Raw genomic sequence first — 15,544 nt, 5'->3', positions numbered from 1 at the left:
TGCTCTGGAAGCTCTCCTGATGGTACAGATTGTGTTAAAGCCTACCCTACCCCAGGCATTGTACTAGGCTTGGCTGTGTCCACTTCCTGCATCCACCAGCAGTTATGGACAGGCATCCCTGAAGGCCAGGGATACACACCTGAACCAGAACTCCTCTTCAGACTTCTGGAGGTTCCCTGAGGCAGATATCACCAGGATGACACTGGCTGGCAGAGCCTGGGGCCCCTCCCTATAAACAGACTAGATGGCATGAGCTGTTGCCAACTGTTTATTCATTAACCCAAACAGTTAATGAGTGCAACATGCAGCACCCCTGGTCCACAGCAGGCCACTCAATCAGTAGCGTAAATCAAATTATCAGAGGCCAGAGCCTATGGCCTGTCACCCAGGGTACACTCGGGATATCCAAGGGTGTGGGTTTTGCTGAGCATAAAAGGTAACCAGGTAGTGGTCAGCCTGGAGCTCTGTGAGCCCAGGGGAAGAGGGTAAGTGAAGAACAGGACTTCCATTGTCCCATATACCCCAAGCTGGCCAAGAGGCTGACATGGGATCTCTGGTGCTGCCAACAAGGGCTACCCTAATGCTGAGCCTGATGGCTAAGTGAGCAGGTTGCATGTGAGTGTGCTGGGGTCAGGCTGTCCCCTCCTAAGGCATTACTGCTATGAGCTACTCTGCCCCAATGCAGTGAAGAACCATGGGGTATCATTTTCCCCAGTGGGTTCAAATGGCTCAAGTCACTGATGCCTTCAGCGCCTATGGCTGGCAAACCAGGAGAAGAAGGGGCGTGGGCGTGGGCGTGGGGCCTGGAGGACACGAACAGTGCGTGGTGAACGCCAGGCTTTGATAGTGGCATCATCGCTGGCTGTCAACAAGAGCTCCTGCTCCTGGGGGCTAAAGACTACCGAGTTGACCACATCCTCATGCCGCAGCTTGGCTAGGCAGATGTTGTAGTGACGGTCCCAGATATAGCCATGCCGATCTTCAGCCCCGCTGTGGGATAGCATCTGGATGAGCCCACACCCACCTACTGAAGCCCATACCCAAGCCCTGGGGCCCACCTGAGCCCACACCTGGCCACAAAATCCCTGCTGACATCTAAGAAGATGAAGAAGCACTCATCATTGGGCGTGTAGGCATGGTGCGCTCGCAGAGCCCGCTTCACCTCCCGCATAGTCTTGAGGTCGAACACTAGCAAGTCAATCTCCTCTGCAATGGGTGGTGGCTGCATGGGGTCAACTACCACTGAGCCAGGAGGCCAGGCACGGCTATTCACATACAGGTACCTGAGAGTAAGGGATACATGTTAGGTACAAGCATGCTATTGGATCTGGGCCATCTGTGGTGTCCCACCCAGCACACCAGGCCCACCTGTTATCAGGAGACAGGCCCATGCCAATGATGTGCCCGTGCACGTCAATGACATGGTCCAGTGCATCAAAGAAGGCATCGGAGCCCCGGCCCTCACCCAGCACAGGCCCTGCTGTAGTCATCTGGTGTGGCAGGATCTGTTTGATGCCTGCATGGAGACCAGGGTGAGGGGTCATCCAGAGCCTGCAGGGACATCACCACCAGAGCACTCCCAATCCAAGAACAGCCCTAGTGGTCCACAAACACTGCCTACATTCAGACTCAAGCACAGTTGCCCACCTGGTCATTTGCCAACCAATCCTCTGCCTGGGTTGTCACCACTCTTACACAGAATGGAGTGTGTCAAGGCCAGAGCTGTATCCCAGTGCACGATCCAAGCTGTGCTATGGACTTGTTGGTCTGGGGAGCACCACAGTGGTTGTTGACCCTCCCAGGCCCAGCTCTGCCCTGCCCACCATTACCGATCTGATGTGGTGAGTAGGTGAGGCAGCCAGTGGTGAAGATGAGGTACTTGTTCCTGGTGTCAGCATCACTACACTCTGGGGGCTTGGTATGGCCCTGGGCCAGCAGCTCAGCCACCTTGGTCTCCAGTGCACAATCTGTTAGCTGTGCATGTCCATCCAACACATTATCCAACATGTGCCGCACACCTTCCTTGACACGGCCAGAACCAGAGGTGTGCAAACCCGGGTCAGGGGCCTCTTCTTCACTGTCCCCACCTAGGTCAAAGACTCGGCAGGGGAGCCCAGCCTGGTCACCAGCATCCAGCAGAAGGTCTGGGCTATCAAAGCGGCTGCAGTCAGCCACCATTACTGTACGGATGGTGCTAGCGTTGAGGTTCTGGATCTTAAAGAGCCGCTTTACCACGTTGACATTCTCTGACTCCACATCCTATGTGGGACATAAGCCAAGGCCCACAACAGGTGGGTGCTGGCCAGAGAGCCAGGGCTAGAGAGCAGCCTACCCTGGACCCTGCATCTGCCTTTCCACCTCCAGCCCTGCTCGTACCTTCCTCTCTATTTCCCCACCCTGCCCCACCTGTTTGCCCAGCCTGTCCCTGCCCCAGTCTGAACCTGAAAGGCATTGTTGAGCCACAGCACTGAACAGGAGGTGATATCTCCAATGCGGTGCAGGTTCCCCGAAATGAGGCTGGTTTCTGTGAGCCAACAGCCAAACACATCATAGGGCTTGTTTCGAACACGGGACAGCAGGGCGAAGGAGTCTGGGGGGAAGGCCACAGCTGGTCATGCTGCTGACAGGGGCACAATGAGGCAGCCCAACCCAATGCCCACACTCACCTAGGCTGATGACAGCTATCTCGCCTGAGGAGGAGTTGTGTGGCCCCAGGAACACCCCTGAGGCCAGCAGCAATGAGTCATCTTGGTTGAACTGGGAGAACTGGGTGTAGCTCCAGTTGTATGGCCTCATATCTGCACTGTGCAGCAGCGAGATGGTCAGGTCATTGCTCCAGATCTGCACCAGAGGGGCTGCATGGTAATTACCTGGCCATTTCACTCTGGCAGCACCGCAAGTCCTGACTCTTCTCCACTGAGATTGTTGAGTCCTCAGGGGCAAGAATCTCATTCTAGGCCCTTACCACCCACTCACATCACACCCTATCAATGTAGAGGGCTGGCCCCTGAAGAATCTCATTCTAGATCCTTACCACCCACTCGCATCACACCCTATCACTGTAGAAGGCTGGCCCCTGAAGCTCGAGGGTAGAGCTGTTCTTAACTTGGGGCGTTGTGTGGTCCAGATCAGGCCTCCAGGTCCTATCTGGGCCTCTCCGCTTTTCTCACCATTGAGTTCTGCGGCATGAGAGAGGTACTCTCACCTTCACTGTGCAGTCCTTGGAGCAGGAAGCGAACTGGTACCCTGAGTGGGAGAAGCTGAGGTGCAGGACCTGGTCGGTGTGCTCCTTCAGTGTCTGCACCTCCACACAGGGTACCATGTCATAGAGCCGTCGGAACTCCTCATACCAGGATGTGGCCGCTGTGGGCAATACAGTGTCACTCCTGCATTCAAGGCTCCCTTACCAGTAAAGATCAAGAGCTGAGAGCATGGCTACCCCGAGCTGTACTGTAGGGCCTCTGGAACCCACCACTCACCAATCAGGTCTCAACTATCACAGAGACACCTCCCCCCAACATGGTTCATGTGTGAGGTCCTTGAGCCATGAGCCCCTGCCCTAAGGCCGCAGGCTGTGTGTGGGTACTGACCTGGGTGGCGGGGCACATCACGAGCCACCTGGTAGTAACGGTAGAACTGCTCCCTCCATAAGAACTCGTCCCGGGATACAGCCTGCCATTGGCGGCATACCAGCCCAGCAGCCAGCACATCTGCAGGGCCCAGGCTCAGAAAGATCTGGTAGATAAGGCTGTCGGGGAGCAGGGGCATGCCCCCCTCGTCCATCGTGACATTCTGCCCAGACGGTCCTGAAACCCACCAGTGGCTGCTCTAAGCCCAGGCCTCCTCACTCCCAACCCCAGGGAGAGACCGATGGCCTGGTGCCCCAGACATGGCAGTCCCTGGCTGTTCCTCCAGCCCCACCAACTGCCCAGCCAAGAATTCTACTGCACTGAGCATGTGTGGTGGGAGATGGGGTACCAGTAGCACTGTCCCACCCAACACTTCTTGAAGCACGCAGACAGTCATGTTGGATCACCTCACATCCTACAGGGCACTGAAGGACTTGCTGTACCCGATGGTAAGCATCTCAGCACCACTAGGCCCAGTGCAACCTGAAGAGTGGGAGGTGGCCCCCATCTTCATACCTTCCAGGTGGGAGCCTCTGACACCTCCCCTATGCTCCTGAGCCCACCGAGACGTCTGAGTGCCAAGGCAGGCAAACAGGTCCGGGCTGCCCAAACTGGCAGCTCCAAGTTCTACCAGTAAGGACCAAGTGATGGACACCCCACCCTGTCTTTTGACCTTGCTGCCCCAAGACTTCAGACCAGGGCTGATTTTCTTCTGAGAAGAGACTCCTCCTGGCCAGTGGCCTCTGCCTTGTGGACTCAGGAGAGAGCCTGACCAGGAGGGTGGTAAGAGTGGTTGGGGTTCCTCAGTATCAGAGCAGACAGCAGGGATCGGCCTTGCTGCTTAGCTAGACTGGGCAGTAGTAGCTCCTTCATTCACCTATAAACACTGCCGGGTGGATTAGGATGGTGACAGCCTACCAAGGCCATTACTGGCCAGATAAGGCGACAAAAGGCTGACATGTGTAGGCACTGCAGGAAAAAGGCTGGTGACGGTGGACGAGGCCCGCGAAGGTGGCAAAGGCCAGTGAAGCTAGGGCGAGGCCCATGACCGGGACAAGGCCCGAGAAAATAAACGAAGGCTAGTGCCGGGAGTAAGGGACACCAAAGGTGGCACAAGGCTGGTGACGGCAGGACTGGGCGTAATGGGACACAAGGCCGGTGACGAGGGACAGGGCAGATGACACAGGTGAGCTCGGCGGGGCCAAAGCCGGACTCACCGCGGCGCCTCCGCCCGCTGCGCTGCGCCCCGCTTCCGCCGCCGCTCTAGCCCCCGCCTCCGCGTCTTTCCTGAGGAGCCAGGCTCGATGCCGCGAGCCCGGAGGCATCGATGTCCGCCTCTCTTGCGCCTGCGCCTCGGGCTCCGAATCTGGGCCGGTGTTTCTTTATGCGCCTGCGCGCGCGCGACCGTACGCTCTTGCTCATAGAACAGTACTTGCTCGTGGCTACTCCAAAGGGCGGCAGTAACGAGCTCCGCCCAGCTGGACGGGTTCGAGCCTCTGCGCCGGCTGTCTCTGCTGCTGGGCTGTGAACAAGTAGCTTTAGGAGCACGTTGTTGTTGGCTGTGTTGATAAGACCAGTTACTGGCGTGCAAAGGGTTGAGCACTGACCTCCAGTGGAAATCGGGATGCAGAAGTCAACTCAGACTTTGCACTTAGGACGCAGTGCCAAGCTCCTGCAAGGCCAGGTTCTAGGCTGGACCCTAGCTTGGGGTAGGGGTTCAATAAGCGGAAGACCGATGTGGACTTCCTGGGCTGTGCTTCCTGTGGTACTGGACAGTGGACTATGACCTAGGACTGTGCAGCCCTCCACCTCCTCTCCTGTCGCCTACTGTCCCTGACAAGCCTACAATGTTGTCCCCTAGGGCTGTGTTGTTCTTCACCCTGCTCTTGACAACCAGTTCGCTGACCCAAAGGACCCGAAAGCCCTCTGGGTCTACATCCCCCATCAGCACCATCCAGGCCCAGGCCAATTTCAATGCTCAGCAGGTAAAAGCTGGGAGTGAGTGGGGGTAGGTAAAGGAACAGCGTGGCAGGACTGACCCAGGATGCCCATTCCCAGAGTTAGTCCTGAGCCCTCCCAATCCACTCCCAGTTTGCAGGGACGTGGCGCCTTGTGGCTGTGGGCTCTCCATGCCGCTTTCTTCAGGAGCAGGGCCACCGGGCTGAGGCCACCACGTTGCACGCAGCTCCTCAGGGTGCAGCGATGGCTGTCAGCACCTTCCGAAAGCTGTGAGTCCTAGGGCTGCCTCCACCTTCATCAGAACCCCTGAACCCACCTTACCCTAGCTCCTCTGTAGCTCAGGTAGATTCTCATATGGGTCCACCTGGGTTGGAGTTCCTAGAGTCTTGGAGCCTCCTTAGATCATACCTTCTTGCCTTCCCCAGAGATGGGATCTGTTGGCAGGTGCGCCATCTCTTTGGAGATACAGGGGTCCCTGGTCGCTTCTTGCTCCAAGGTAGGCAAGGGCATCAAGCAAGAGAGTTTGGGGCTGGAGGCAGGGGTGAGGAGCTGATGTGCTGCTACTATGGCTCTATGTCAACCCCAGGGGCCCGTGTGCCAGTGCGTGTGGTTGTTGCTGAGACTGACTACCAGAACTTTGCCATCCTGTATCTGGAGAAGGCAAGGAAGCTGTCTGTGAAACTATATGGTGTGTGGTAGTTCTGCATCCACGTATGACCTTGTGCTTTGCATCCTGGAAGGGCCATCCTGATGGGCTGGGTGACCCCAGATGGACACATGGGCCCTCCCCAATCCCTTTCTATTCCAATACTCTGGGTAGCAGGCACCCTGGGAGGAGCAGCTACCCATGGGCTGGTGTGGGGACAGATCTAGCTGTCCTGTTGAAACCACAGGAACTCTGTCTGTCCCACAGTCCGTTCATTGCCCGTGAGTGATTCTGCCCTGGATGTGTTTGAGCAGCGAGTCAGGGAAGCCAACCTGACAGAACACCAGATCTTTTTCTTTCCCAAATATGGTGAGTTTTCCCCACCCAGTCACCTCCTGCCTGACACCTGCGCCCCCTTACTACTGCCTGGGCCCCTAGGTTTCTGCGAGACTGCGGACCAGTTCCACATCCTGAATGGTGAGTGGTGTCAGCAGGGCAGGGCAGTGGGGGCTGAGGTCAGGGTCGGCCCTTTCTGCCCCTGCTAAGGCTTGTGTCCACTGCAGAGGTCCCAAGATGAGGCCATCTGGAGGAGAAGCAGTGGACAGTGGACTGGCCTCCGAGAGTTCTGAGCACCCTGAACCTTGGAGTCTCTTCTGTCTGTCCCCAGAAGCAACCCCTTCATACATTTCTGTATGATATATGAACCTGGGGCTTTTCAGTAAACATCAAACTTGGCCATGGACCTTTTCTGTCATCCTGGATAGGAGTTACACCAGGCTGAGGTGGGGAGGGAAGGCAACTTGCCCCCTGGCTATTTGAGGATTCTGCCCTAGGGAGGTGGGCCTCGAAAAGGCTCCTTCTGTCCAGAAGCAAAAATCCCTGTTCTCCCTGAGCCTGTTTCCCCTCTGCAATGAAGGCTTTTCCTGCTCATCGCTTCCCTTCCCTCACTTCCCACCCCAGCCCACTATGCTGACTTCGTGCCCTCGGGGGTGGGACTCAGGGCCCTGCCTAGGGTGCCTTCTCTAGAGAAGTACACAGGTCTTCCAACAAGTCCTCTAAGCCCCTCCTGACCCTTGATCCTGGAGGCTAAAGAGCTATAGGTCCAGGAGTGCTTGCCAGGAAGATACCAGGGTGGGTTTGAGGGAACAGTTGGAGCATACAGAATGGAAAACTGTACCCCAGGAACAGGGAACAGGAAGCCTACTTAATGGACCAGTTAGGGGTGAGCATGGGGCTCTCAATATGTAGGTCAAACCTCTGTTATAGCTGTCCCCCAACAACCCCTACCCAGACTGTAATCAAGCCACAACAGGGAGTCGGAAGCAAGTTGTGTATATACCCATAAGGGAGGAGTTGGGCCTTTCTAGACGGGAGCATTGTTCTTTCCAGACCTGGGATGGTTTGCTTGACTCTGAAGACCAGGGCTGGAGTTCAGGGAACTGCACATCATTCCAGACACAGCTGGGCTTGCATCTGCTCCTGCCTCTGCCTCAGACATTGCTGGTGGCCTGACATCTTCCAGCATTCATTTGATAAGCATTTCTCAAGTGTCCCAGGCCCTAGGGACACAAACTAGGCAAGTCCTTGCTCCTGGGAGCTTAAAAGCTAGCCATCTGTTGATGACAGGAAGACAAAGGTGAGCTAGCCCCATGTCCTCCCCTCTAGCAGCCCCAGGACACCCCGAGTGAGATTTAGTTCTAGCAAGACTGCTGTATGATTCCTAGAGCAAAGTCAGAAGTCTTGTCTGCTGACCCTTTGGAGGAATGAAAACTAGAGCGATAGGGGTGGGTGGCTGCACTGGGGACCACGGCTACCCCAGAGGAGGCTCTGATAACCCAGGGTTTCTGGGCAGCTAGACTTTTGGGAGGGCAGGAAAATGGACTGAAGGGAGAGTGGGCTACCAGGGGCCTTGGAAGGAGGAATTTCAGGAGACTATCCTATCCACAAAAAATAGAGCTCACAAGAGCACCCTGCTCCTTAGGACCTATCCTGGTCCCAGGAACACCTTTTCCCTTTTCCTTCTTGTCTTGTGTTTCTGTTTCTTTTCTTTCTTTCTTTTCTTTTTTTTTTTTTTTTTTTTTTGGTTTTTTTCAAGGCAGGGTTTCTCTGTGGCTTTGGAGGCTGTCCTGGAACTAGCTCTTGTAGACCAGGCTGGTCTCGAACTCACAGAGATCCTCTGCCTCCCGAGTGCTGGGATTAAAGGTGTGCACCACCAACGCCGGACTTGTCTTGTGTTTCTTAACAGAAAGTGATGGCCTCACTCTGGGCTTGGGATCACGCAGCCAAGACCCAGCACTCTGAATCTCTGCCTTGTTGCCTTGTGGGTCTGAATGAGCTGAGCATGGACCATGCAGCCATTAGCTTCTGTGCCAACCTGAGGACACTGTGTGTGTGCATATGTGTATGTGTGTGCCTGACAGATTGGGGGATGTTCTTGTGGTCAGAGGGCAACTTGCAGGAGTTGGTTCTCCCCTGCCACCTTTCATAGATTCTGGGGACCAAATGTAGAACGACAGGCCTAGAAACAAATTATCTACCTGCTGAGCTATCTTACTGCCCATGCATATCTTTTTCATTTTAAAATATTTGTTATATGCAAAGCAAGAGAACACTGGGTGTCTTTTCTGCCTTATTCCATTGAGACAGGGTTCTCACTGAACCTAGAGCTATGCTGAGAAGCAGCAAGCTTGTCTGTGTCCAAACCCTTCGGTGCTGGAGAGATGCTTAGTGAATAAGAATGCTTGCTGCACAATCATGCAGACATGAGTTTGGATCTCCAGAACGAGTGTAAAAATCCTGGCATGCAGGGCAGTGGTGGCGCACGCCTTTAATCCCAGCACTTGGGAGGCAGAGGCAGGTGGATCTCTGTGAGTTCGAGACCAGCCTGGTCTGCAAAGAGAGTTCCAGGACAGCTAGGGCTGTTACACAGAGAAACCCTGTCTTGAAAAAAAAAAAAAAATCCTGGCATGGCCAGTCCTATATTTAACCCCAGCACCGAAGGGTTTGGACACAGACAAGCTTGCTGCTTCTCAGCATAGCTCTAGGTTCAGTGAGAACCCTGTCTCAATGGAATAAGGCAGAAAAGACACCCAGTGTTCTGTTGCTTTGCATATTTGCCACCCTCTTACATACGTGTGCATGGTATACAATACATACACATATTCATACACAAATGTTTCTTATAATTTTATATCAATTTTGAATTCTAATAGGTAATTTATAATATCTAAGAAGAAAAAACTTTAAAAATCTGTAGAAGCCAATATGTAACTGATCACCTTGCCTGAGACCACAGGATTAGAGGACTTGACCTAGAGGGGCTACAGAGCAGTTGACCTGTCCTGCCTTGCCTGGACATGAAGTGTTGTGCCCCTTCTCAACAGGCAGGAACAAGCAGTAGTGCACCTGCCCTCCTGTTCACCCAGATGCTCTATGGACAGATCGCCCCTGCATATGAAGGCAGTTTACAGTCCTCTCAGGGCCTCCTGCTACTCAGGATAGTGTTCTGGGAAAGAATTCTGGGGTGAGGGACATGAGCAGAGGGCAGCACTCAGGAGTCTTCCCAGAGAGGGGAGACAGGGCAGATAGAAGGTGGTTTGCTCTGACTGTCCCTATTGTAAGGAAAGATGGAGATAGCTGAGGAGGACAAAGGACAGTGGGCAGGCAGAAGGAAAAGAGCATGGAGGGGTCCTGGGCACAGAGAAGGAGGATCAGAAGGGATATGCTTCCAGAGTGGCAGGAGTTGTCAGTGGGATGATCTCCACCCTGAGCTGTCTACATCTCCAAGTGTTGCATGGGTGTCTATGTCATCACCTGCCCCCTCCCCCTAATCCTGGTCATGTAGAAGGCCCTGATCAGTTTCAGGACGCTACACAGGATCCCAGATCCCCTGCCGTCTCAGGATGACAGGACTGTTGTTGCTATAAATTTAGTATGGCACACTGGGCTGCCCACCCTTCATTTCAGGACAGCCCTGGGGAAATGGGGTAAAATAGGTACAGTGGCCTCCAAGACTTGGAAAAGAGCAAAGCCAGGACGCTTCTTAGGGCCCTGCCCTAGGTCACTATGGGGTTTATCTCCTGAGGGCAAGTCCCCTTTGTGAAGTCTCCATAGGCCTGGCCTGCCAAGGCCCTGCTTGGGCTGTGCCTGGAGGCCTGGTCTGTCCTTGCTTTGCTCTTCAAGTTTTCTAAGTGTCCTGCCCTGCAGAAAAGACAGCACAGGGAACAGGCTGAGATGGCTCTGAACCTCCTTCAGAAAGCTCAGACAGGAACCACCTACTCTAAGTTTGCACAGCTTGTCTCTCGAGTCAACAGCCTGTGACCAGGGAGAGCATAGCACCTACCTCTCATAGCCTCCAGCAGGATCCTACTTAGGGTCTTGCTCCGTAGCATCTTGCAACTATAGGACCCCACTTCCTCAGGGACCCACTCCCATAGAGCTCCATTCCCATAGACCTTGCTCCCGTGGGGCTCTACCCTATAGGGCTCTGCTGTCAGAGAATGAGACTCCAAAAGGCCCCGCCCCCTACTGTGCCTGCTTTCATAAGAGCCCCACTCCCACCTTGTCCTTCTCCATCCCCTCCCCTCCCCTCTGCATGGAAGGTCCCTTTGAAATACCCCCAGTACTTCTTACCTGGCCCTGGTGTTCCCAAGGCCCTTCCCTCTCCCTCTTACCAGCTCTGTGTTCTGATAGTGAACAGGCAGTGCTTTTGCTACACTGGTTTTAGAACATGGGGGCAGGTGGGGGGGCAGCTGTGGAGCTGCTTGGAGGCTATCAGGCCTGATCCATGCGTAAAAAGCTGTGGAAACTAAAGGTAGCCATGACCCCTGCCTAGAACAAGTTGTTCTTTGGCATGAAGGTCAGATAGAGTAGAGGTGGGCAGTTTCTGACACATTTGTGGGGACACTTAGAGAAGGTGTTGGAGTCACAAGATGGCCTCAGTTGGACCCAGCAGGCTTTCTTTTCCTTGACTGGGACCCAAGAAACCCTGGAAGGTGTTTAGGGTCTGAGGAGGGTCAACCCTGCCCTCCCTCCACGCCCACCTGGTCTGCCACACTCCCAGGGAGGAGCATTGGCCAGGTGGGTCATGAAAAGACAGATTTCTGAGCAAGTTTCACCAATAGTCACTCCTCAGTCAGGCGTTGTCTGTCCCTCTGGGGCCTGGTCACCGCTGGGATGGACCCTTGGTGGGCTCTGTGGCTGATCTTCACTCTTCCCCAAATCCTGGAGGGCCAGACTCCAACCAAGCCTCAAGGCTTTCCCCAGCTGTCGAACTTTGAAAGTGACAAGGTACAGGGCTTTCTTTCAAAAGAGAAGACACAGGTTGCAGTTGGCTAGGGTTCCAGCTTGTGGAGGGAGGGTTGGCACTGCACAGGGAGGCCAGGGCAGAGCCTGAACCCAGAGTTCCTGAGTGAGCCCATGGTCACCTCCTAGCACCCCCCGTACTGCCTGTGTTTGTGCTTGTTGCTCCCTCTGTGAACAGAGACAAACAGAGGCTTGAGAAGGCCACATGGCTACTGACCAAGGCCAGCCCCTACCTGCTAGATTAAAAGCAGATTCTGGATTCTGCCAGTGTCATTGAGGCAGAGCCTGAAGTAGCCTCCTGAGGAGGGGGTCCTGACTGGATGTGGGCTGCCCAGCATACGGGGCGGGGGAGGGGGCTAGCTATGCCCATCACCAGCCATGTAGTTTCAGGGGGAGTGGTTTGTCCTCGGTTTGGCGGGCAACTCCTACAACAGAGAGCACCGGGCCTTGCTGAATCCCTACATCACATTGTTCGAGCTAAAAAACAACAGCCATTTTCAGGTGACCAACTCCATGACTCGGTGAGTGGGGTGCCTTTCCTGTCCAAACAATCAAGGACTCAGGGCTGTGTTCCAGGAGCCTTGCATGGGGTTGAGGAAACACATCTAAAGACCATGTCTAGCACAGCCTGCTTAATGACCACTGCAAAAGCCCAACCCAGTGACGGGCTGAATACAAATGGGGAACCATCTTATGAGTCACTTTGGAGACAGAAGGCTGATGGATTTTTGGTACTCTTGTGTGGCCAGGAACCTCTTTCTCTGTCCCTGTCTTGGTTCTGCCTGTCCTGCCTGGATCTCCATCTTTACAGTGGCAGGCAGCCCTTACCTGAAGTCTGTTCTTGGTCATTTCTGGAGCCTGTTGGCTTGGATGCCACAGGAGGCAATCTACAGATAACCAGAAACTTTCCTTTTGACATGGCAAGTCCCTGTGGATCTGAGGTAGTGCTGGGTTGAGCAAGAATTACTCCTATGGCACTGAACCAGGCTCCCAGGAAGAGTACAGAGTAACTGCAAGGATCCCAGGACAGAGGCCTGGAGATGTGGAGAGTTCTGTGCATCCTTCTGGGGTGTAGGTTTTTCCAAATAAATAGCTTTTTTTGGTGGTCCATCAGGGTGGGCCTTGCTGACTTCCTTATCCTTTTGCCCACCCCCACTCCTTCCTTGCCTATCTCTTCCACAGGGGCAAGCGCTGTGACATTTGGTCCTACACCCTGATCCCAACAAGCAAACCTGGGCAGTTCACTGTGGAAAACAAAGGTGAGAGTGGCATGGGGGGGCACAGCTGCCTTGGGTACCTTACATATGTGTCCCTCAGGATCTGAGACAGACAAAGAAGACATTCAGGTGATCGAGACCGACTATATCAAATTCTCCCTGGTGCTATCCATCAGACAAACAAGCAGCCACACCATCACCAGGGTCAGCCTTCTAGGTGAGCCCCAGCTTCCCTGGGCCCTGTGCAGAACCCTGGTCAGGGTAGTGCTTCCTGGGTTGGGGATGGCTTGGAGGCAAATACCTCACCATCACCAAGTATTGAGAGCCATACCGTGCTCCTCTGGCCACAGGTAGAAACTGGAGAATTCCTCGTAAGATGGTAGACAGATTCATCTGCTTGACCAGAACCCAAAACCTCACAAAGAATAACTTTGTCTTCCCTGATGTGACCGGTAATGGATTTTTGGGCAGTGGGTGATGGGAAAACGGGGTGGGATCTGGACACAATGGTGGCACCTTCCCCAGTCTTCACAAGTCCCATGGCTCCTCTCCAGGCAGGCACTGCAGGTCCTCAAGGGTATTGTAGTCCCAGAGTCTGAACCCAGGTGCTTGTTCCCTGAGTTTAACCTGAGTCAGAAGTGAGGCGCTCATGGCTTTTGATCTGAGTCCCAGGCCACTTCCTCCCAACCCTGTGTCCCTATCCTAGGCTACCCCGTCCCCACACTGGTTCTCCTATCCTGGGAGGATAGTTCCCTGTTCACAGGAGACTGGAGTTCATCCAGGGAAGTTCGAGACTTTGGACAGCCTGTTTGCAGCAGGAAAGTCTCCAAGAGCCCAAGGCCAAGGGGCTTCAGAGCTGAGCCCTGTCTCCAGCCTCACTCCTCTCATGGATGGATCAGGACCTTCCCCATCATGCCCCTCCAGTGCATACCTGCCCAGACACCTTTGCACACCCAAGCATGTGCCCACAAACATGCAGACAGGCACATGCTCACACAGACACATACACTCATCTTGCACCCTTTTCATTTTGAGTTAGGGTGTTGTTGCTTATTTTTTACTCTTTTGCTCTTTGGGGGCCCACCACCCAGCTCCCAAATAAACACACACAAAGGTTTATTCTTAGTTATGAATGCTCAGCCTTAGCTTGGCTTGTTTCTAACCAGCTTTTCTTAGCTTAAAATATCCTGTCTAACTTTTACCTCTGGGCGTTTATCTTGCTCTGTTTCTGTATACCTTACTTTCACTTTTACTCTGTGACTGGCTGGCTGGATGCCCCCTAGCATTCTCCTCTCCATGTTCTATCTTGATCTTTTTTCCTTTCCCAGAGTTCTCCACCGATTTATTCTCTCTGCCTGCCAGCCCCACCTATCCTTTCTCCTGCTTCACTATTGGCCATTCAGCTCTTTGTTTAAACTTTATTTTAATTTTATGTGCATTGATGTTTTGTCTGCATGTATGTGTGATGGTGCCAGATCCACTGGAACTGAAGTTACAGACAGTTGTAAGCTGCTGCCATGTGGGTGCTGGGAATTGAACCCTGGTCCTCTGGAAGAGCAGTCAGTGCTCATAACCTCTGAGCCCTGTCTCTAGCCCTAGTGGTTCAGCTCAGTATTAGACCATCAGGTGTTTTATGCAAAAGTAACACAGATCCACAGAGTTAAACAAATGCAACATAAAAGAATGCAACACATCTTTGCATCATTAAACAAATGTTCCACAGCATAAACAAATGCAACACACCTTTAAAAAATATTCCAAACAATGGGGTCTTGGGGTATAGCCCAGGCTGCTCTGGCAATCACAATTCTCTTGCTTTAGTCTCCCGGGTGCTGGTATTTTAGGCTTGTGCCACCACACTGGGGTCACATCCTATACAACATGAATATGGGATCATGTACCGGTTTGCACCAACCTTACCACTAACTGAGTCACACCACAAGATCTACCACGAGTCTAGGATCCTGCAGGGACAGGCAGGGTCATGTAGGGGCTTCTGGAGGATCCCAGACTGGTAGCACTCCGAGGGGCACACCTCCTAGCCCTTTCTCTGGAGCCATTCTGGTCTCCCTGCCCAACTTCCAAACTGCCGGCTTTTGTCCCTCCCAAGCCTCTCCCCTCTTCCTTATCCACCATCCCAACACTCTGTCCCTACCCCATTAGACTGGTTACCTGATCCAAAATCATGCTGAAGAATGGAATGGTTCCTGACAGTACAGCCTCACCCTGCTTCTGCTCTCAGCACAAATAAACACACTGCCTGTGACTCCAGAAATGACCACTGTGACCAGCAAAATAAACACACTGCCTGTGACTCCAGAAATGACCACTGTGACCATGGGGTGGGGAGAACACAGGCCTCTGACCCTGCAGGGCCATCATGGCCACCCTCTGAGCACCTCCAAACTGGCTCCTCAACCCCCACACCTCCCCTGACTCCTAGCTGTGTGAGATCACAGGCCAACATGATGGGTGTGGTAGGTCCAGGGCATGCCCTTGGAGCACTGGGTCTCAGATGGCAGGCAGGAACAGTCAGAGCCCCAGAGCAGAAGGAAGCCTTGATGCTGATGACCCAGGCTGGAGAAGGGGCAGGGTATGGGATGTGAAGACAAACATTTCTAGGCCTGCCCGCCATTCTAGGGAAGCCATTCAGAAATAGACAGGTACAGCGGGGGCAAAGCAGTGGGCCCAGAACCTAAGCAATCCAGCTCCAAATGCACCCCTGTAAAGAGGTTGTCAGTACAGTGTTTACCTTACCCAGTCTACAACAGCAGGCTACTGCTTGGCCC

At 53.8% G+C, this 15,544-nt stretch overlaps 3 protein-coding genes across 5 annotated transcripts; 2 read left to right on the top strand and 1 right to left on the bottom strand.

Moving 5' to 3' along the window:
* Nucleotides 1–250: 250 nt before the first annotated feature.
* Fbxw5 (F-box and WD repeat domain containing 5) lies at nt 251–4,995 on the bottom strand. 2 transcript variants are annotated; one of them, XM_027422888.2, is made up of 9 exons: nt 4,847–4,995; nt 3,591–3,806; nt 3,206–3,363; nt 2,667–2,841; nt 2,442–2,590; nt 1,830–2,259; nt 1,369–1,516; nt 1,071–1,283; nt 251–990 (listed from the first exon to the last, which is right to left on the bottom strand). In XM_027422888.2, exons 2-9 carry the CDS (start codon nt 3,781–3,783, stop codon nt 747–749), a joined length of 1,710 nt encoding a protein of 569 aa, XP_027278689.1. In that variant the 5' UTR covers nt 3,784–3,806; nt 4,847–4,995; the 3' UTR covers nt 251–746. The 2 variants fall into 2 exon arrangements, with proteins under 2 accessions (XP_027278689.1, XP_027278690.1); XM_027422889.1 differs by lacking the exons at nt 3,206–3,363; nt 4,847–4,995 and having other exon boundaries at nt 3,591–3,710.
* A 45-nt stretch (nt 4,996–5,040) lies between these two features.
* Nucleotides 5,041–6,976, top strand: C8g (complement C8 gamma chain). 2 transcript variants are annotated; one of them, XM_027422890.2, is made up of 7 exons: nt 5,041–5,614; nt 5,721–5,857; nt 6,014–6,084; nt 6,175–6,276; nt 6,502–6,603; nt 6,673–6,711; nt 6,798–6,976. In XM_027422890.2, the coding sequence occupies exons 1-7, from the start codon at nt 5,477–5,479 to the stop codon at nt 6,809–6,811; spliced, it is 603 nt and encodes a 200-aa protein (XP_027278691.1). In that variant the 5' UTR covers nt 5,041–5,476; the 3' UTR covers nt 6,812–6,976. The 2 variants fall into 2 exon arrangements, with proteins under 2 accessions (XP_027278691.1, XP_035302375.1); XM_035446484.1 differs by having other exon boundaries at nt 6,502–6,711.
* Nucleotides 6,977–9,365: 2,389 nt separating this feature from the next.
* Nucleotides 9,366–15,056, top strand: Lcn12 (lipocalin 12). The gene is made up of 6 exons (XM_027422887.2): nt 9,366–11,523; nt 11,923–12,059; nt 12,721–12,803; nt 12,856–12,972; nt 13,106–13,207; nt 14,919–15,056. Exons 1-6 carry the CDS (start codon nt 11,410–11,412, stop codon nt 14,945–14,947), a joined length of 582 nt encoding a protein of 193 aa, XP_027278688.1. The 5' UTR covers nt 9,366–11,409; the 3' UTR covers nt 14,948–15,056.
* Nucleotides 15,057–15,544: the final 488 nt, after the last annotated feature.

The sequence above is a fragment of the Cricetulus griseus genome, chromosome 6 (assembly GCF_003668045.3).
Source record: "Cricetulus griseus strain 17A/GY chromosome 6, alternate assembly CriGri-PICRH-1.0, whole genome shotgun sequence".
NCBI lineage: Eukaryota > Metazoa > Chordata > Mammalia > Rodentia > Cricetidae > Cricetulus > Cricetulus griseus.
The sequence above is the reverse complement of the archived record's forward strand: the minus strand, read 5'-3'. Positions and strand labels throughout refer to the sequence as shown.

What these genes read in the sequence shown, in the direction of transcription:
- Fbxw5 (XM_027422888.2), bottom strand. Translation starts at nt 3,783, where the DNA reads ATGGACGAGGGGGGCATGCCCCTGCTCCCCGACAGCCTTATCTACCAG. An exon ending in GATAGCTGTCATCAGCCTAG is followed by an intron (nt 2,591 to 2,666) that starts GTGAGTGTGGGC and finishes CCTTCCCCCCAG; the next exon opens with ACTCCTTCGCCCTGCTGTCC. An exon ending in AGCAGGGATTTTGTGGCCAG is followed by an intron (nt 991 to 1,070) that starts GTGTGGGCTCAG and finishes GCTATCCCACAG; the next exon opens with CGGGGCTGAAGATCGGCATG.
- C8g (XM_035446484.1), top strand. Translation starts at nt 5,477, where the DNA reads ATGTTGTCCCCTAGGGCTGTGTTGTTCTTCACCCTGCTCTTGACAACC. An exon ending in GTCAGCACCTTCCGAAAGCT is followed by an intron (nt 5,858 to 6,013) that starts GTGAGTCCTAGG and finishes TGCCTTCCCCAG; the next exon opens with AGATGGGATCTGTTGGCAGG. An exon ending in TGGTCGCTTCTTGCTCCAAG is followed by an intron (nt 6,085 to 6,174) that starts GTAGGCAAGGGC and finishes TGTCAACCCCAG; the next exon opens with GGGCCCGTGTGCCAGTGCGT.
- Lcn12 (XM_027422887.2), top strand. Translation starts at nt 11,410, where the DNA reads ATGGACCCTTGGTGGGCTCTGTGGCTGATCTTCACTCTTCCCCAAATC. An exon ending in GTGACCAACTCCATGACTCG is followed by an intron (nt 12,060 to 12,720) that starts GTGAGTGGGGTG and finishes TCTCTTCCACAG; the next exon opens with GGGCAAGCGCTGTGACATTT. An exon ending in TGTCTTCCCTGATGTGACCG is followed by an intron (nt 13,208 to 14,918) that starts GTAATGGATTTT and finishes CTACCCCATTAG; the next exon opens with ACTGGTTACCTGATCCAAAA.